The sequence below is a fragment of the Palaemon carinicauda genome, chromosome 9 (assembly GCF_036898095.1).
Source record: "Palaemon carinicauda isolate YSFRI2023 chromosome 9, ASM3689809v2, whole genome shotgun sequence".
NCBI classification, from domain to species: Eukaryota; Metazoa; Arthropoda; class Malacostraca; order Decapoda; family Palaemonidae; genus Palaemon; species Palaemon carinicauda.
The window spans coordinates 74319868-74339042 of NC_090733.1; the positions used below are offsets into that span (position 1 = coordinate 74319868).

At 37.9% G+C, this 19175-nt stretch overlaps 1 protein-coding gene across 3 annotated transcripts in view; it reads left to right on the top strand.

Annotated features, from left to right (window-relative positions):
• Positions 1-19175, top strand: part of LOC137646999 (lymphocyte cytosolic protein 2-like) — a 428100-nt gene that overhangs the window by 55587 nt on the left and 353338 nt on the right. For all 3 annotated transcript variants that reach the window (XM_068380101.1, XM_068380100.1, XM_068380102.1), the window contains exon 3: positions 4342-4404. In XM_068380101.1, coding sequence (XP_068236202.1) covers positions 4342-4404 — 63 coding nt within the window. The remainder of the gene's footprint in view (positions 1-4341; positions 4405-19175) is intronic.

The window sequence follows — 19175 nt, forward strand, 5'->3', positions numbered from 1 at the left end:
TCTCTCTCTCGCGAAAGAGAGTGAAGTCCTCTCGAAGAAGGACATCGCCTAAAACAAGCTTTCTCCCTGCTCTATGGGAAAAAAGCGTAGGCGTAAGACACTTTCTCCCGCGAACGAGAGAGAAGTCCTCCCGAAGGAGGACATCGCCTAAGGCAAGCTTTCTCCCAGCTCTATGAGAAAAAAGCATAGGGGTAAAAAATATCTCACGAACGAGAGAGAAGTCCTTCCGCAAGAGGACATAGCCAAAGTAAAGCTTTATCCAAGCTCTATGGGAAAAAAGCATAGGCGTAAACAAAAATCTCTCTCTCTCTCTCTCTCTCTCTCTCTCTCTCTCTCTCTCTCTCTCTCTCTCTCTCTCTCTCTCTCTCTCTCTCTCACGAGAAGTTCCCTTCGAAGGAGGAACATCAAGTTGAAGGTTGACAGCGAATGCTACCTTGTAATGAGGGCAGCTCACGAGCTACCACATGTGTTCTATGTCGCTGTTACCTGTGAAAAAAAAAAAAAAAAGAAGTTGTTAGCAATTACAATTCATGCTCCGTTGCACAAAATACACTATTTGGGGAATAAGTCACCTTCCTTGTAAGATAATTCCTCGAAAGGGAGCTGAACTGTTATAAACTTTAATTCTGTAATGAAACAAACACACGGCAGAGTTGAGAACCTGCCGAATGACAACAACCTTACGGCAGAGGCAGTTGGGTACGATGTCAACAGCACTAAAGTTACACTTATCTAACAACGTATATTTCCATTTATACATATATACACTCATATATATATATATAAGATAAATGAAAACACACAAGAAAACCAAAAATAAAAATAAATGAAAAACATCAAGGCCAGTCTTTGCAGGAGAGAAGGGCAGCATGTCCATCCTCTACCGAGCCAAAAAGTAAAGTGGTTACTCAGCCGAGAGGTGTGAGTGAGCGGGGTAGCCAGTCTACCCTACCCCCCAACCGCTAACTAGCGTATGGGGTAGTTATCCCTCACTAAAATTATCATGGCTCGTCTTTCAGCTGTGCCGAAAGTAATACCCTATTATAAATAGCGAAGGTTTGTATCTGTGTCGGAACAAAGAATTTTTATATTGTACAGTCAGTATTGCTCTATGCACCTGATGTTCTTTTCCTTTGTTCTCGAAGCCGACTCATATTGACGTTACTTCAAAAAACTAAAAATTTCCTGTACAGTGAACCCTCGCTACTTCGCGGTTCGACCATCGCGGATTCACCACTTCGCGGATTTTTTTCATAACCCATGTATATACATATATCGCGGATTTTCCGGAAATTTCGAAAATACCGCGATGTGACCGATGGTGCGAGATTGGAGAAAGTAGGGAAAATTGAATCATGATTGATTTTCAATATAAATGAAACTTTGAGGAGCAACAAAGATATCATTTGTTAGAGAGATAGAGAGAGGTAAGGAATGGGAGGTAGTGAAAAGTAGCCCACAGAGAGAGAGAGAGAGAGAGAGAGAGAGAGAGAGAGAGAGAGAGAGAGAGAGGTAGAGAGAGAGAGAGGTAGAGAGAGAGAGAGGTATAGAGAGAGAGAGAGAGAGAGAGAGAGAGAGAGAGAGAGAGAGAGAGAGAGAGAGAGAGAGAGAGAGAGAGGGAGGGGGGGGGGTTTAAATGTAATAAACAAAAAAATTTGATAGGTTATAACACATTGGTGCTTATGTAATATCAACTGTATACTGTAGACGGTTTGAATAAGTTAAGAAATGGTATAAACGATACTTTGTTAGTGTATTCGTACACTCTCAAGAGCGGCAGCTAGATGACAGCTGATCTAATCACAGCCAAAAGTAAAACAAAAAGAAGTCAACAATACTCGATTTTTAAAACACCCGAAATTTAAAAACAAAAGTACATGCTTTCTTAATGTACAATTAACTATTTAAAGAGTGGCAATTTTCTAGAATAAAATGATATTTCCCAAAAAATAGTGGTTTGCTGATGAAATCGGATGCCGTATTTTTAGCTATGATTGAAATGGATGTAGACTCGGCCTAATTTTTTCGTTTCGTATTTAATTGACACTAAGAAAACTAATTTTAGTTTCTTCATCTAAATGTAAGTATTGTATAACACGAAGAGAGAGAGAGAGAGAGAGAGAGAGAGAGAGAGAGAGAGAGAGAGAGAGAGAGAGAGAGAGAGAGAGAGAGAATGAATCAGCTGTTGTAATCAAATGGCGTGTTTTTGTTTCGTGAGAATTTCATCGCCACGACTATAACAACAACATACTGTACTGAACTTTACAGTATTATACAGACTACTGTAATATGATAAAGTAAAATATTTGTAATCTATTTTATATGAAATGGGGCTATTTTTTTGTTTAAAATTTACATTTACGTATGTAAAACAACTCTCTCTCTCTCTCTCTCTCTCTCTCTCTCTCTCTCTCTCTCTCTCTCTCTCTCTCTCTCTCTCTCTCTCTCTCTCGTAGATTGTTTTCCTGCTTTGCTACGTATGCATGATTTTATATAGATACGGTAAATAATATTTGTAATAACATATTTTCTAAAAGCTTTTACTGTAATATCATTATTTATCACTTTCATCATGCGCGTTAAATTCCTTAGTTTGTTTACTGAGCGTACTTTATGACGCCGTCGTTTCAGGCGGCGTCATAAAGAGAAACATTTCATTTGGAAGTCCTAAGAAAAATTAAGTAAAACATTGGTAATAACAAAATCAACATACTGTACTGAATAATCAATATAATCGATGCAAAAACTAACCTATACATAGATGTGTAAATGCGTTTGTTTCTTCATTATAATCAGAGATAAACGTAAACAAAACATTGGTTGCCATTTTTTATCGTGCTTTTTGGCGTGTTTAGGAAACGCATGATATAAAGTCGCCTTTAATATTTGTGCCTGTTTTAGTTTAGGGTACTGTAGTACATGCATTAAGTGTTCTGTACATTAAAGGGTAGTTTGTTAACAGTACTACGTACAAGGGAAGGTTTTAAAAGTCTGAATATACAAGTTAAATAAATAGGTAAATATGCTGTCACTACTTCGCGGATTTTCACCTATCGCGGCCGGGTCTGGAACCTATCTACCGCGATAAACGAGGGTTCACTGTATTCTTCTCTCCAAAGGACTTACACCTCTTGCCCACAATGAGACATCTGGTGAATAAAGGCAACAATCAGAGTGTTTTCAGCCAGCTCTTGCCTTGTCTTCAATCTCAGTCAAAAGTACAATAGTCCTTCACCATATTGAGATTCACCTATCACACCTGCAGTATACTGTATTGCGGTTCACCCATCACACCTTCAGTGCATTTATTGTATTTATATCATGGGTTTCTGGGAGTTGATATGTTTTATATTTTTTAGGGTTTAATTATCTTCCTGTTAAAAGGATCTAAATAGCCCATATATTGGTATTACTAGCTAAGCTATAATAGACCAGGGAGGAAAGGAAATAAGAAAACAGATAGATTTTTGTCCCTGAATGTACCCTCAAGCAAGAGGAGTATAACCCAAGGTAGTGGAAGATCATGGTACAGAGGCTATGGCACTACCCAAGACTAGAGAACAATGGTTTGATTTTGGAGTGTCCTTCTCCTAGAAGAGCTGCTTACAGTAGCTAAAGAGCCTGTACGAATTCTTGATACATAGAGGCCAACTGTCTAGTGTTAGCAAGACCAGCTGACTGAAAATAATTGTTGGGGGTTATGAGTTGTATGCTTAAGTTCATCATGTTGGACTTAAAACCTTTTAAATTTAACATTCTACTTTTGTAACACATCTCAAAGGTGAGTTACTGTAGTTAAGAGGACTTATTACACCACTGACCATATGAGTGGGATTTCTGGTGTAACTGTTTTGATGGTGATGTTCGTGAGTGAGAAAAGAATAATCTTTCATTTTGGGATTCTTTGGAAGATGATTTAAAAATTGAGAGTTATTCTTTTATTTGAATCTAACTAGATATATTTTTTAGCAGAATGTTGTCTTTTTATATTATTTTAATAATGCTGGTGATGATATACTGCATAATTCTATGAATACAGATATGGGAATTTTACAAAATATGAAGGCAAGAGTGAAAGGACTCATAATGTTCAGTTCTGAATCTTCAAGGAATTGTGGGATTGAGACTACAGTGATTATCTAAGGAATGTTAGAAAAATGGATTTTGCAATCTCACTCAAAGAAAATGCAAAAATTTTCATTACACATTGAAATAAATTTGTAATAGCTTTTACCATTAATTTTTTTTAGATTTTTTCACATATCCATTTAGTATGATTAATTTCAATTTAGTTTTTGAAGGTTCAGTAGAGATTTCCTTAATTGTTTTTGCTTTTTGCAGATGGAGCTGACAGATTGCTGCGAGTTTTTTTTGAGAAGGGGTATTGATGGGTATTCTCTGATGGTAAGTATGAAACTGAATTAAAAATATTCCCCTACTCAAAGTTCCATTCTTAAACCTCATTGCAACCTTGAAATATTGTTAACTGTGCAAGTAGTGTTAACCTAGAATTCACTAACCTAAGCCCAGCCTAGCTTATGTAAAGTTTGTCTCGTGGTGGCCTGTTGGAAATGTCCCTGCCTGGCGCTCGCCGGACAGGGGTTTGAGTCCCACGCAAGCTTGATAGTTTCTTGTAGTGTCTGTGACCTCTCCATCCTTGTGAGTGATCAGCAGCCATTGCCTGACCCTCCCTGGCCTTAGTTTGGGTGGAAAGGGGCTTGGGCACTGATCAAGTGTACATATGGTCAGTCTCTTGGGCACTTTCTTGCCATTGTTATTATTGTTATTACAAGCTAAGCTACAACACAAGTTGGAAAAGCAGAATGCTTTAAGCTCAAGGGTTCCCACAGGGAAAAATAGCCGTATGAGGAAAGGAAATAAAGAAATAAATAAAATAAAAGAGAAGTAATGGACAATTAAAATAAAAACTTTTAAGAAAAAACATTAGATCAAATCTTTCATATATAAACTATAAAAACTTGAAAAAAAACAAAGGAAGAGAAATAAGATAGTGTACTCAAGTGTACCATCAAGAAAGAGAGCTCTACCCCAAGACTGGAAGGCTATGGCACTACCCAAGACTAGAGAACAATGGTTTGATTTTGGAGTGTCCTTTTCCCAGAAAAGCTTCTTACCATGACTAAAGAGTCTCTTCTACACTTGCTGAGAGGAAAATAATCTCTGAACAATTGCAGTGCAATAGTTAACCCCTTGAGTACAGAAAAATTGTTTGGTAATGTCAGTGATGTCAGGTGTATGAGGACAGGAGAATGTGGAAAGAATGGGCCAGACTATTTGGTGCTAAATAGGGCATTGTCACTGTCCCTTGCCTCTTCCATTCATGAGTGGCTTTTAAATCCTTAAACTGAAAAAATAGTATTTACTGAACAGCTTTCAATACAGTTGGCCACCCTCATTAATGGATACTGTATTGCATTCAAGCCCTTTTTGCTGATAAGGAATTCTGTGGATAGTAGGGATCTAGAACTCATGGTCATCTCCTTCGCTTATTGACGCATCGGGCCGTAGTTAGATTTTGTCATTTGTCTCTATTTTGAGCTTTTAAATCAATACTTCTCCATTCATCATCTATTTCATGCTTCATAGTCCTCAGCCATGTAGTCCTTGGTCTTCCAACTCCTTTAGTGCCTTGTGGAACCCTGTTGAAAGTTTAGTCAACTAATCTCTCTTGGGGAGTGCAAAGAGGATGCGCATACCATCTCCATCTACCCATCACCATGATCTCATCCACATGTGGCTCTCGAGTAATCTCTTATAGTTTCATTTCTAATCCTGTCTTGCCATTTACCTCCCAATATTCTTCTGAAGTCTTTGATCTTGAATCTACAAAATCTGTTGGATATTGTTTCATTGTCATACTAAAACTCGTCCATAGAGTAACACCAATCTCATTATACTGATATATAGCCTGATTTTATATGCAGTTTCAGACTATTTGATTTCCAAATTTTACTTAATGTAGCCATTGTTTGATTTGCTTATTTCAATCTTTCATTAAACTCCAATTTTAAAGATCCTGTATTAGAAATCATAGTTCTTAAATATTTAAATGATTCCACCTCATTAATCCTTTCTCCTTCCATGATATTTCATCTTCCATTGCATATTCTGTTCTCATCATTTCTTGTCTTTCTTCTATTTATCTTGAGCCCAACTTCATGTGATATTTCATGCATTTTGGTAAGCAAGCTATGCAAGTCCTGTAGACAGCATCATCAGTATAATCTAGGTCAGTTAATATCCTGTTACCAATCCAGTCCAATCATTCTCCACCACCCCAAACTGTTCTATGTATTACAAAATCCGTGAGGAGGATATACAACATAGGTGACCATACATTCCCTTGGAGTACTCCACTGTTCACTGGAAATTTGTTTGATAGGACTCCACTAACATTAACTTTGCATTTGCTATGCCCATGAACAGACTTAATCAAGATTACATTTGTTCCGTCACTAAATACAAATCAATTCTATTTATAAGGGATATTACTTTCGGCAAAGCTGAAAGATTAGCCATTAGATTTTTGGCGAGGGTTAACCACCCACCCGCAAGTTAGCGGGCTTAGGCGGATAGTAGCTAACCTGCTCGCTCACACACCTGGGCTGTGAACCCACTTTGCTTTTGGATCAGGTGGAGAACGGATGTTACTGTATTCCCCCTCACCAATTATTGACTTGCCATTACTAACTAATTGCTTGTGTTACTTTTCCTTTTCAGTGTGTGTGCGTGCTCTCTTCTTTGTTGTCTTTTTGGGGACCTGCCCAGGACCTGAGGGCCGTTTTTGCGGGACTTCCATGTTGTTGAGATGGACCCGAATCTGTTATGTCCTGCCTGCCGGGGGCGGTGTTGTGGCCAGGACAGCACCTGCCATGAATGCCGGGAGTGGTCTGCCTCCCAGTGGGAGAATTTGGGGGCTAGCATAAAATGAAGTCCAAAAGGGATTCTTTGCCTTCGGGGGCATCCTCGAAATTGAAAAAAACCAAGGCTACTTCTTCCAACCCCTGACCTCCCCCCAAAGCTCCTGTTCAGTCAGTTTCCTCTGGGGAACTGTTGAACAGAAGCGTAGACCAATTAACCCCAGGTCATCCCTGGTTCTCGAGGGACAGTGCTGCTTCCCCTAGCGAAGCGGCCTCGCCCCTTCCCCCGAGTGAGGCCTGTCCCTTTTCTGGTGTGTTTCAGGCGTGTCTGTCCCTTGGTTTGACCGGGCCCCCTTCGAAGAAGGTGCTTTTTGAGCTTCAACTCGATGCGGAGAGGAAGCAAACATCGACTTCGTTGGAGGTGGATCCCTTATCGTTGCTGAGTGTGGGCTTACGAGATCCTGAGTTGTCGTCCACTGTGTCTGCTGACGATTTCCGCCCTGCCTCTTCCACTGCCGCTTTCACCATTTAATCTAGGCGCCACATAAAGGGCGACTGTGGCACGGAAGCGTATACAGCTGTTCTCTTCATAAAATGATTTTATGATGTCTAGGGATGATTTCTAGCTTGGGTACACATTTCTAGTAGGGGGTCGTTTTCTCTAAAATGGCTACCAAGATTGACGCCGGATCCAGTCGGAAAACTGTCTATATCTCGAGAACGGATGCTTCTAGATAAAAACTAGAAGGGACTGAATATGTTCAAAACACTTTTCTTCACCAGGAGAATACCGTTTTGAGCAGTTTATTGGAAAATCGGGCTGATATAATGTATAATTAAATAGATGAATTGGCCAATTATATGCCAAAACAAAAGCTGTGTTCCGGCACACGTAGGTGTGTCTGGAAATGAGGAGGCAGATTCACTGGCAAAGATGCTGCAGCCGAGTTGCTACCAAGAAGGTATCCCATTCCCTGTAATGATTTTTTACATACAATTAAGAATTTTATTTATAATAATTGGCAACAGCATTGTGATAGTTTAGTTGAAAATAAGATGAGAGAAATAAGTAATGTTATATCCCCTTGGAGGTATAACAGGATGCCCCAAAAGTGGGATGACTCCTCTTTGTCGTCTCCGTATTGGTCGCACTCGGATGACACACGAGTTTCTGCTGGCTGGCCAACACCAACCATATTACGACGACTGTTTTATACCCTTGACAGTGAGGCATTTGTTTACTTAGTGCCCCACTTATACCACAGAAAGAAACATATCAGTTTGAGCCTTGAGGTGAGGATGGCAGGTTCATTCTTGCCAAGATCCTTGTACATGATGTGTCGTACAGTGCTATCAGCATTTTACAATTTATTTCAGAAGCAGGTCTTCTGAAAGCTATTCAAGTTTTGTAACATACAGTAATTGCTTTTAAGGTTTTAATTGATTTTTTTTTCTTTACTCTTTATTTATAATAAACGATATAAGTGTCAATGACCTTCAATGTCGATGTCAGGATACCAGAAAACTTCAAATCATTCATTCTTCTAGAGAAGAGTCTCAGGTGGGTGCTGCTTTCCAATAGAGATAGTTCCACCGGATCAACAACCAGTCTCCAAACCCTTGCAGGAAAACGTCTCTTCCTCAGCAAGTGAGACATGCAAGGAATTTTTTCCACCTTGTATGGAGTTGAAGGATGTCAAGACTCTGCCCAAGTCTTTGGCAAAGGCATCAAGATCTTCGCAAGAATGTCCTAAATGATCTTCTGCGAACCCTTCAGAAACGTCAACAAGCAACACCCATCATGCAAGGGATGACCTCGACCCACCCCGAAAAGTCTCGTGGGTGGATGACTTTGATGATGACAATAATAATCTTCCAAGAGCTGCTAGTCCGAAGCTATTGGAGACAGAGCAGAAGGAGTCAGAGCATGCCTGCAGGCAGGTCTTGGTCTGGATGAGGACCATCAATGGGTTATCTGACCTGGCAGTGGCCCCTCAAGAGGACAAAGACACTGTCTTGGACCATGTCTACGACACCCAGTAGTCCCCCAAGACCAATGCAGCCTGGATGCCTGCAATGGTCATCAGCATCAGTCTACCAGGCTAAGTGGACTGTCTTCTGTGGTTTGTATTGTGGAAGGGATATCTTTCCCCTCTATGCCACTCTTCCAGCAATAGCGGAGATCCTTGTGCACCTGCGGGAAGAAATGCTCCTCTCAGTTTCGTCATTAAAAGGTTACCGCTCGGCCTTGAGTCTTGCCTTTAAGCTGAAAGGAGTAGATATTTCATCTTCACTGGAACTATGTCTCCTCAGACGAAGTTATGAGCTTACCTGCTCCCAGTCGGAAGTGAGACTTCCTCCTTGGAACGTGATTCGGGTCCTTCAGTCTCTGAAGGATCCCCCTATGAACCATTATGCCAGGCAAGAGATTCCCACCCCACTTTGAAGACTGTGTTCCTATTCGCTTAGGCTTCGGCCAAAAGAGTTAGTGAACTTCATGGTCTCTCGTATGACATTGCCCATTCAAGGGGATGGGGAGAGGTAATCCACAGCTTTGTCCCCGAGTTTATTGCAAAGATGCAATATCCTGGGGTAGCGAATCCTAGATTTTATTCCTTCCGGATTAAGAGTCTCTGTTTTGTAACCGATGACCCAGATCAACTGTTACTATGCCCAGTAAGGAGTTTGAGGTATTACCTCAAAAGGACATCTGCAGTTGGCCCCCCGAGTGTCAGCACTCTTCGTCAGCATGGGGAAGGTCAAAAGGAGGATCACGAAGAACACCAGGGGCATTGCAACATCCCTGACATTCAAACGAAAGTACTCTGTGGCGCAGGTACTACAAGCAGGCATGTGGAAGCGTCAGATAACCTTCACCAACCCCTACCTGCAAGACATAACCTACAGGAATAGGGAAACATTTTCCATTGATCCTGTGGTGGCTGCACAACAACTGGTTCAACACCTCAAGCTCTTTAATGGACAAGTAGCAGAGGGTTAAGGGCAAAGGTTACCTGGGATTAGTCTGGATGAATAGTTAAGAATGACATGGGCTTTCTTTTCTTCATCTTCCCCTCTCTGCAAAGCTGACCTGAACTACATACAGGTAAACCGTTATTCCCTTGTGTAACCTGGTATTGTCTCAATACTTGTTGCACCCCTATACTCTAACGAGGGGGTATTGGGTTCGGTAACCTCTGGAGTTTCCTATAATGCTCTAATAATGATAAGGGGTTTGTGTGGAAAAAAAAACCTTAATTTATTTGTGTCTAGGGAAAATACAAATTTCAAATTATAGTTTTGCTTTAATTTATTGTAAGCTTTTTGTCTAATTGTTTCATGACCCTCTTTCTTTGTTTTTCAGAGTGACGGTACCCTGCACTCAGTGGGGATCATATGCTAGAAATTTATTATAAGATGAAGAGTGTAAAAATAAATAAGGGTCACTTGGATAAATTATCTGAATTAAAGAATCCTGTATTGAAGCCTAATAAAGCTAGGCGGCCAGGGCGATCAGGACTCCTCTCTGCTTTTGATGCCCTTTGAATTTCAATCCAATTTCCATTGAAGATATCAGTGTTTTAATTAGAAAAAAAAAAACAGAATATTTTGTCAACAACTGGGGACTGTAGAGGAATTTGAAAGTGGTAGGTGAGGGCAAGCAATGATTTAATGTGGGGGATTTCTAGGATATTAATGCAGTGGACACTTTAGTGAAAAAAAAAAAAAAAAAAAAACCAATACGTCTGGGTCTCCGTTATCACAAGGTAGTCGGAGATTTATGTCCAGACCCGGTTGACTCACTGTATGGGTTGTGGACCGCAATGTTGTGGGGTTCTCCATTGAGCTTGAAGTTTTCTTATGTCACCAGCTTGGAACTTAGTCTTGATTATGTTGATCTTGACCAAAAAGGCTTTGTCTGGATCCTAACTGCCAAGGTTGGCTGCTGTTAACTTTTGTGTCTGGAAATTTATTGTAGTGGTGGTGTTCCTTAGTGAGATAGTTGGACCACCCAGGCAACAGCAACGTACACACTGTTGTGTTCACTAAGGTACTATAATATGTAGATTTCTGTAGCATGGCTTTTAGGAAGTTATTATACTGTATATGATATTTAGCCGCCCCTTTTAAGTGTAGCACTGAGGATAATAAGCGTTTTCTTAATATATTACATAATTTTTTTTGTCTTTCTGATGTACAGGTGAGAATGTAGAGGCAGGTCAGAGGTGTGAAACAAACGGTCAAATTACATTTAAATTTAACTTAAATATTTACACTTATGTTGGTCTTTATTCATACTTTTATCATACATATGTAATATATACATTATAAACCCATGATCCAAGGGATCATTGGAGAAGTTGGGAGTGTGTGAACGTCAAGCCATAACAGGATGCGAAAGTAAGACCAAGCTAAATCATTGCATAGGTAACATTTTGTATGTAGAGTCAACATATCACAAGCATCCCGTGAGAAACAGTTGACCTCTTTGATCTCTACACGGAACCAGATGGCTTTCGATTATAATCTAGTGTAATCATATTTGTGATAAATGCTGAGATAACTAATACAACGTTATCAACGCAAACCTATGTTTTGTTAGTTCTACTTATATTTCCACACGGAATGGTCTTTCGACCAAACCATCCATACTCCAGTGATGGAGTTAAAAATAAATTTGTTTAAAGTTAATTTAACTTTGACTTATTCAAGAAGTAACCTACAACTCTAAATAATTCTATATCACATTGAAGAGATATGAGACAGAACAACGAATGTGTGCGTATGACATTCTCACACCAACAATTGGTGGCAGCGATTTCAACTTTAACAACCGGAGATTTCAACTTTAATTACCAGAGATTTCAACTGTAATAATTAGCAGTTACAACAGTAATGAATCTACAATTTCGACGAAGTATCTACGTCCACCGAAGAAATGAATGCATCGAACATCAACTATAAATATTATACAAACTGAGGAACAGGATCTTCAATCAACATACTGTACATCATTAAAACATCTTAAGAAGATGAAGGAATGTCCTTCAACTTTATCAAAGTTTACTGAACAAACATTCAAGAATCACATCCAGGAAATAAACATTCAACAACACGACGGGAAATCAAATCGAAACATTCATCAACCAGCTAAACTCTTGCAAAACCAGAGAGAGAGAGAGGGGAAATGACGTCATCGATCATCGCCCATATATACTGAAAGCTAAGTACATTCTTTATTCATTCAGTTTTATGCAGTGAAGTATTTTATGTCACGAGTAGATTGTCCATTATTGCTGGGGTGAGTTATTTGCAAATCTTCAATTTCCTTCATTAAAGGAATCTATATTCAACTTCAAATTCTCGTCTAGAATTTTTTTCTCTGTGCCAATTCCGTTTTCTTTCAGAAGTTCTCGGGAAATATCTTTGTCTTCATATCATTATTTTGGGGGATTTTATTATAATCTGCAACATATCTTTATTGTATAGTGCTTATGCGTTTACGCAGTGGACATCTGTTTTCGTATAGAGATTTTGATAGGATCGCAAGGAATCGAAGATAGAAAAAAAGTTAAAGTAAACATGACGCTCACTTAAACGCAAAACATATCACAGACCCATTTGTACAATTACAAGAAGCTAAAAGTTTTATAGACTTTGCTAAAGGAGATGCACGCGCGTATCTTAGGGGAGTTTCTTTTCAAGAGGCAGTTACATGGGACGATTTCAAAGTTAGGCTACGTGAGATCTATGGCAGTGAAGAAGCCTTAGATGTAGTTTTAACATTAAGAAATACACTTAATCAAGCCACTATGACTCAGCTTAATGTTATAGAAAGAGCGGCTCTCATTGCCAATAGGCTAAATGAATATCAGGATATTTTAGGTAATTCCACATGGGTTACGGGAGATAACATCGCCGTGAAAGATTTTTTGCCATTAATGTATTTAACTTGCAAGACAATTATGTTGCCAGAGGCTTTAGTGCAGTGTTTTAATAAAAAGTTAATGCCCGAAAGTACAGAATTAGATGTATATAAACAGATAAAGAAACACATGTCTAAGTGTACTGATCTTGATCCCTTGTTTACTCAAGATTTTGCAAAAAAGAAACTAAGCCACAACAAGTAAACGTAGTTAATAATAATCAAGTTGCAGGGATGACGTGTTATAATTGCAAACGTCAAGGTCACTTGATCGCAGACTGCAGAACGCGATATTGTTCAATACATAATACTTCAACTCATTCATATAGTCGATGCTACTCGCGTAATCAACAACAGAATCCTAGAAACACACAGTCAATTCCCTATGGAAATAAAAATAAAAATCCTCAGTTAAATAAGAAGAAACATCCAAACGTCAATGCAGTTCAAAATAAAAAACAAACAAATAGTGCCTCAAATAACTCTGTTCCTAGGCCGTCTACCCAGAATTCGCAAGGTCAGACGAATTTTCAGAATGTGCAAAGCAAAGCAAATACCACATAATTAACTCCAATTGGGAAGAGAGTGATGTTGGGTCATTCGTATCAACATCAGTTGTATCAAATAATCCGTTTAATAATTTACCGGATCATTGTGAGGCAATAGATTTTCCTATGAAACACACAGCCGAATCAAATAAATCAGCGCAGGTTCCCATAGATTTGCAACAAATTCAAGCAATAATAAGCCAAAATGAGTTACGACCAACGTTATATGCTGTAAATTTAGAACACCGATCCTTTACATTATTTTTTGACTCTGGTAGTCCACGTAATATCATGGATTTGAGGACTCATCACTTGTTATTTTCGAACTTCCCTATAGAGAAGTCCTTACGCTCTCGGGTATAGGAAATAATGAATTAAATGTAATAAGAGTAACTCATGTTCAGTACAAGGTCAGTAAGCGCACGTTTGCCGATACCTTTATCGTTGTACAAAACATTGATATGTATCTAGCTGTGATTATAGGATACCCGTCTATGGGGAATCAAAACATTATCTTAGCCCCTGCCAAACACGGCGTTTATATCAAAGGAAAATTCTATAAGTCTTCTAATACCTTAAAATCAGTTTTGGATAAAGAGGAGACGAAAAATAAAACAGTAACGTACGTTGAAGAACCAATCACTTGTCTCATGAATATAGAAATAATATACGCGACCCAACAGAATTCTCGTTCACCCTAATATCATCTTGCACGCAATCTATCGAGCCGAACGTAACTTCAAATATAATAGTGCGAGTAAAGAAAACTTTGCCGGGATCTGAAATATTAATCCTTTCCGACACTTTGAAAACTAAAAACTAACGGATTTTCCGTCACACAAGCTATTTATACAGTCGGCTCACAACAACAATGTAATATTGAAGTCTGTAATAATTTTAATACCACTTTAGTAATTCACAAAAATCAACATATCTTGGATGTAGAAGTTTATAAACATCGTATTCTTACTGTCGCTGAAATCAATCACTCTCAATCAGTTGCAGTTGAATCTCTTTTGCAATCTATTAAAAATAAAATCAGTAAAGACATTCAAGAAGAGGAAATTCAGCAGAAATTTTTTTGACTTTAAACTGAATATCATGATGTTTTCTCCACTACGGATGGATCCTTAGGTAAAACAGATGTAATAGAACATCAAATAAGGTTAAAAGACAAGCAGAAAATTATCTATGTACCCTTGTACAGACTCCCTATGAAAGTCCAGAATGAGATAAATGATGAAGTAGGTAAAATGCTAGAAGAAGGAGTCATTAGGAAATCGAACAGCCCTTATAATTTTCCATTAATAGTTATACCGAAAAAAGATCGAACATGGCGTATCTGCGTAGATATCCATCGCCTAAAGGAGGAGACGATCCCTGATCGATTCCCAGTGCCATGTACTGACGATATTTTATCTTTGTTAGGTCAGAATAAATATTTTACCAGTTTGGACTTACTTAAAGGCTTTCACCAGATATCATTAGAAGAAAATAGTATCCCATACACAGCCTTCAGCACAGCCAGGGGACATTATGAATTTTTACGGATGCCTTTTGGTTTAAGTTGTGCTCCCATAACATTTACAAGAATGATTAACATAGTGTTTGTAGACTTGCTAGGGGATATATTGTATGCCTATATGGACGACCTTGTAATCTTTTCCAATACCTTAGATTTTAGAAGAACATCTTCGTAAATTAGAACCAGTACTACAGAGACTAAGACAACATAACTTAAGGGTAAAGATTAGTAAGCGTGAGTTTTTCAAAACAGAATTAGTCTATTTGGGTTTTACGGTGTCAAGCCAAGGTCTTAAAGTAGTCCATGATAAGGTGTCGGCTATCCGTAACTTTCCGATACCTACTAATGTCAAGGGAGTACAGCAATTTCTGGGGTGTAGTGGATATTACAGACGTTTTATACGCAATTATTCAATAATAGCCGCTCCCCTAACTGATCTTACAAAGAAGGGCGAGATTTCATATGGTCTGAGCAGCATCAACAGGCGTTTAATACCTTGAAAGATGAACTGTGTACAGTAATTCTCCTATCTTAAAATTTCCTGACTTCGGTAAGGAATTCTTCATTGCAACAGACACCTCAGACATAGGAGTAGGTGGGGTATTACTTCAGCAATATGACAAACAGTTTTTCCCGATAGCTTTTTATTCACGTAAACTGAGACCTTCCGAAAATAAATACGCAGTAATAGACAAGGAAGGGCTAGCTATTGTTAATTCACTAGTGCATTTTAAGTTCATAATATACGGTTATCCTGTCAAAGTTCTTACTGATCATAAGCCCCTAACCGACTTCTTTAAAAGCTTTAGTCACAGCCCCAAACGAACTCGGTGGCATTTGATCATCCAAGACTTTGGTGCGAGGATCGGGTATTTACCTGGGAAAGCAAATATCATTGCTGATGCATTATCACGCAACCCTGTGTCATCTTGTACGGAGCCATTAGCTGAATTAATAGATATATCAACATCCATGCCTATTGTTAAAACTGTATCAGAACAGGAAGATCTGGGCTGGAGCGCTGAACTAATACAGACTGAGCAAAGAAAAGATCAGAAATTAGAAAAAAATCATAAATGCTTTGAAAGGAAATCCTAAGGAAAAGGAATATATAAAGTATACGCAGCAGAATTATATAATCAAGGATGATATTCTGTGAAGATCCGTGACAAGGAAAACCTGCAATACACCACAGGTGACTAATGACCAGGTAGTGGTACCAATCACACTTATACCCCCTGTCCTAAATTGGTTGCATGCAAATCCATTGCATGGCCACCCGGGGTTCTCCATAATGTCACAGAAAGCCAAATCATAGTTTTATTGACATACGATGCTTACGGATATAAAAAAACACATAGCTAATTGTCGCACTTGTCAGGAAAACAAAGGGCACACGAAAACACCTGTCAGCCTAGGGGCTTATCCCGTACCCAATCAACTCTTTGAAAGAATATATTTAGATTTATCAACAGGATTTTACGAGTCAGACAGAGAAAATAAGCACCTCTTAGTAATTATAGATGCTTTGACTCGATATACAGAACTGATAGCGCTTAAAACTAAAACCTCGATTGAATGCGCTAGGAAGTTTTACGAGTGTTACATTTGTAAACATGGAATTCCACACATGATAATCTCAGACTCGGGTGGAGAATTTAATAATCATTTCCTTAACTCATTGTGTGAATTCCTTAGCATAAAGAAAATCAATACCATGATCTATCACCCAGAGTCGAATGGGCTAGTGGAAAGAGCGAATAGGAAGGTTTTAAACACATTAAGAGTTACACTAGTACTCTGAATCACTCATATCATGTATCTATTAAAATGTCGCCGCATGAGGCATTGTATGGTACCCCAGTTAGAATGCCTTTCCATGTATTAACGCCTACAACTAATTTATCAAATTCTTTAAAGGAAGTTATGATTGCAAGCAAAAGTCGTTATGATATCCTTCGAAAGACTTCAGAAGAATCACAAATTATAATGAAAAGGAATCATGATAAAATAGCGAAGCCAACTAAAACATATACCGTGGGGGATAATGTATACATACAGGTAAATGTACGTAAAGGACTCAATTACAAACTGACACCTAAGTTTGAAGGCCCATTTAACATTTTGGAAACATTAACGGCCAATTGATTTAGAGTTCAAAACGTATCCCAACCCACTGATGAGAGAATTGTACCATTGGCTCACATAAGAAATTAAAATAAGAGAGAAGGAAGTGAGGGAAATTTTTGTATCTATGAAACTTGTATGATATTTGTATGTTAACATTTTTTTCTTCTTAATACAGGAGTAATGACATATATTTTTCTCATTGCAGGTTTCCAAAATGAAGTTTTTATTGTTAGGAGCGATATTGTTCGCTCAGACATTTTTCTCGTGTGCGAAGAGCCCTAAAACTAAAAGTATAGATTTTAAATGTCACTATAGTAGAGAGAACAGAAGATGTTTTTATTACAACAAGCAATATTATTATAGAAGTAAATATGCAAGCTATTTTTCTCCCAGAGAATGACGTCACTAGCTTAAAGAGCGACATTTCAAGGTTTGCTGCTTCATTAAATGAGAGGCATAAACGACATTTTCCTTTTAATACAGAGAGTTCGCTTGCACCGACACTAAGCGAGCAGAAATGCTATCACACGACTAGCAAAATAAGACTAACGAGGCAGAATCTTTGGCTCGTGACCTTCTGATGTGGACAGTAAGACACACTAACCTTGAAAGACGTAACCCGTTGGTTTTTGCTGCACTAAACATCTTTGGGTCTTTTGCAAGTTTAGGCTTAGGGATTTCAAATCGTCTTAAAATCAGTAATCAAAATAAGAAAATTGAGTTTTTAGAACATGAAAACGAACTAGTTTTATCAGAACTAAGGAATCAATTAACATCACTTAATCAAATAATGAATTTGGTGAACGAACATTCTAGTAATATTAGTCAGATTATGGAAGTACAAAACTTGCTGACAACGTTAACGTATTATAATTCAAAAATAGATCATATCCATACTAAAATTTCACATTTTATTGAGAAATCAAAAGACCATGTGGAAGCTATTACGTTAGCAACTAAAGGTGTTTTATCACCACATCTTTTGCCAATAAGAGACTTAACGTTAATTTTGGAGAACGGACGGAAGAAAATAGGTTATGTTTCTTTATTAGACGCACATAGGTTAGAATTTTATTATAGCCTAATTACAGTAAGCGTTGAAAATTACAGGATCATGATTACAGTTCCTTTTGATTCTTCCGATGCCTGGCAATCATACAAAATATCACCATTTCAAACTTTCATGACGAATAACTCAAGTCCAGTAATATCCAGTTTGACAGGACACGTATTGATTTCCCCTGATAAGGAAACATATACGGTCATTAGAGACTTAGATAAATTAACTCACTGTTTAGAAGCAATGAATAATAAAGTATGTACAGCTGACTCCTTTGAATTCCATCATATATCAATGGATTCATGCGAGTTAGGTATACAGTGAACCCTCGTTTATCGCGGTAGATAGGTTCCAGACGCGGCCGCGATAGGTGAAAATCCGCGAAGTAGTGACACCATATTTACCTACTTATTCAACATGTATATTCAGACTTTTAAAACCTTCCTTTGTACGTAGTACTGTTAACAAACTACCCTTTAATGTACAGAACACTTAATGCATTTACTACAGTACCCTAAACTAAAACAGGCACAAATATTAAAGGCAATTTTATATCATGCGTTTCCTAAACACGCTAAAAAGCACGTTAAAAAATGGCAACCAATGTTTTGTTTACATTTATCTCTGATCATAATGAAGAAACAAACTGGAGGTAGAGCTTTGCTTATTACCCAGACATATTTCCCATACTATTCCCTTAGAACTACATCACATCTTCCTACTTTAGATATATATATATATATATATATATATATATATATATATATATATATATATATATATATATATATGTATATATATATACATATATATATATATGTGTATATATATATATACATATATATATATATATATATATATATATATATATATATATATATATATATTTATATGTATACACATATACATACCTACATATATACATACATACATATATACATAAATACATGCATACATATATATATATATATATATATATATATATATATATATATATATTACTGTATATATATGGGTTATGGAAAAAATCCGCGAAGTGGTGAATCCGCGATGGTCGAACCGCGAAGTAGCGAGGGTTCACTAGTGCTAAACGGTGCTCTCTCCC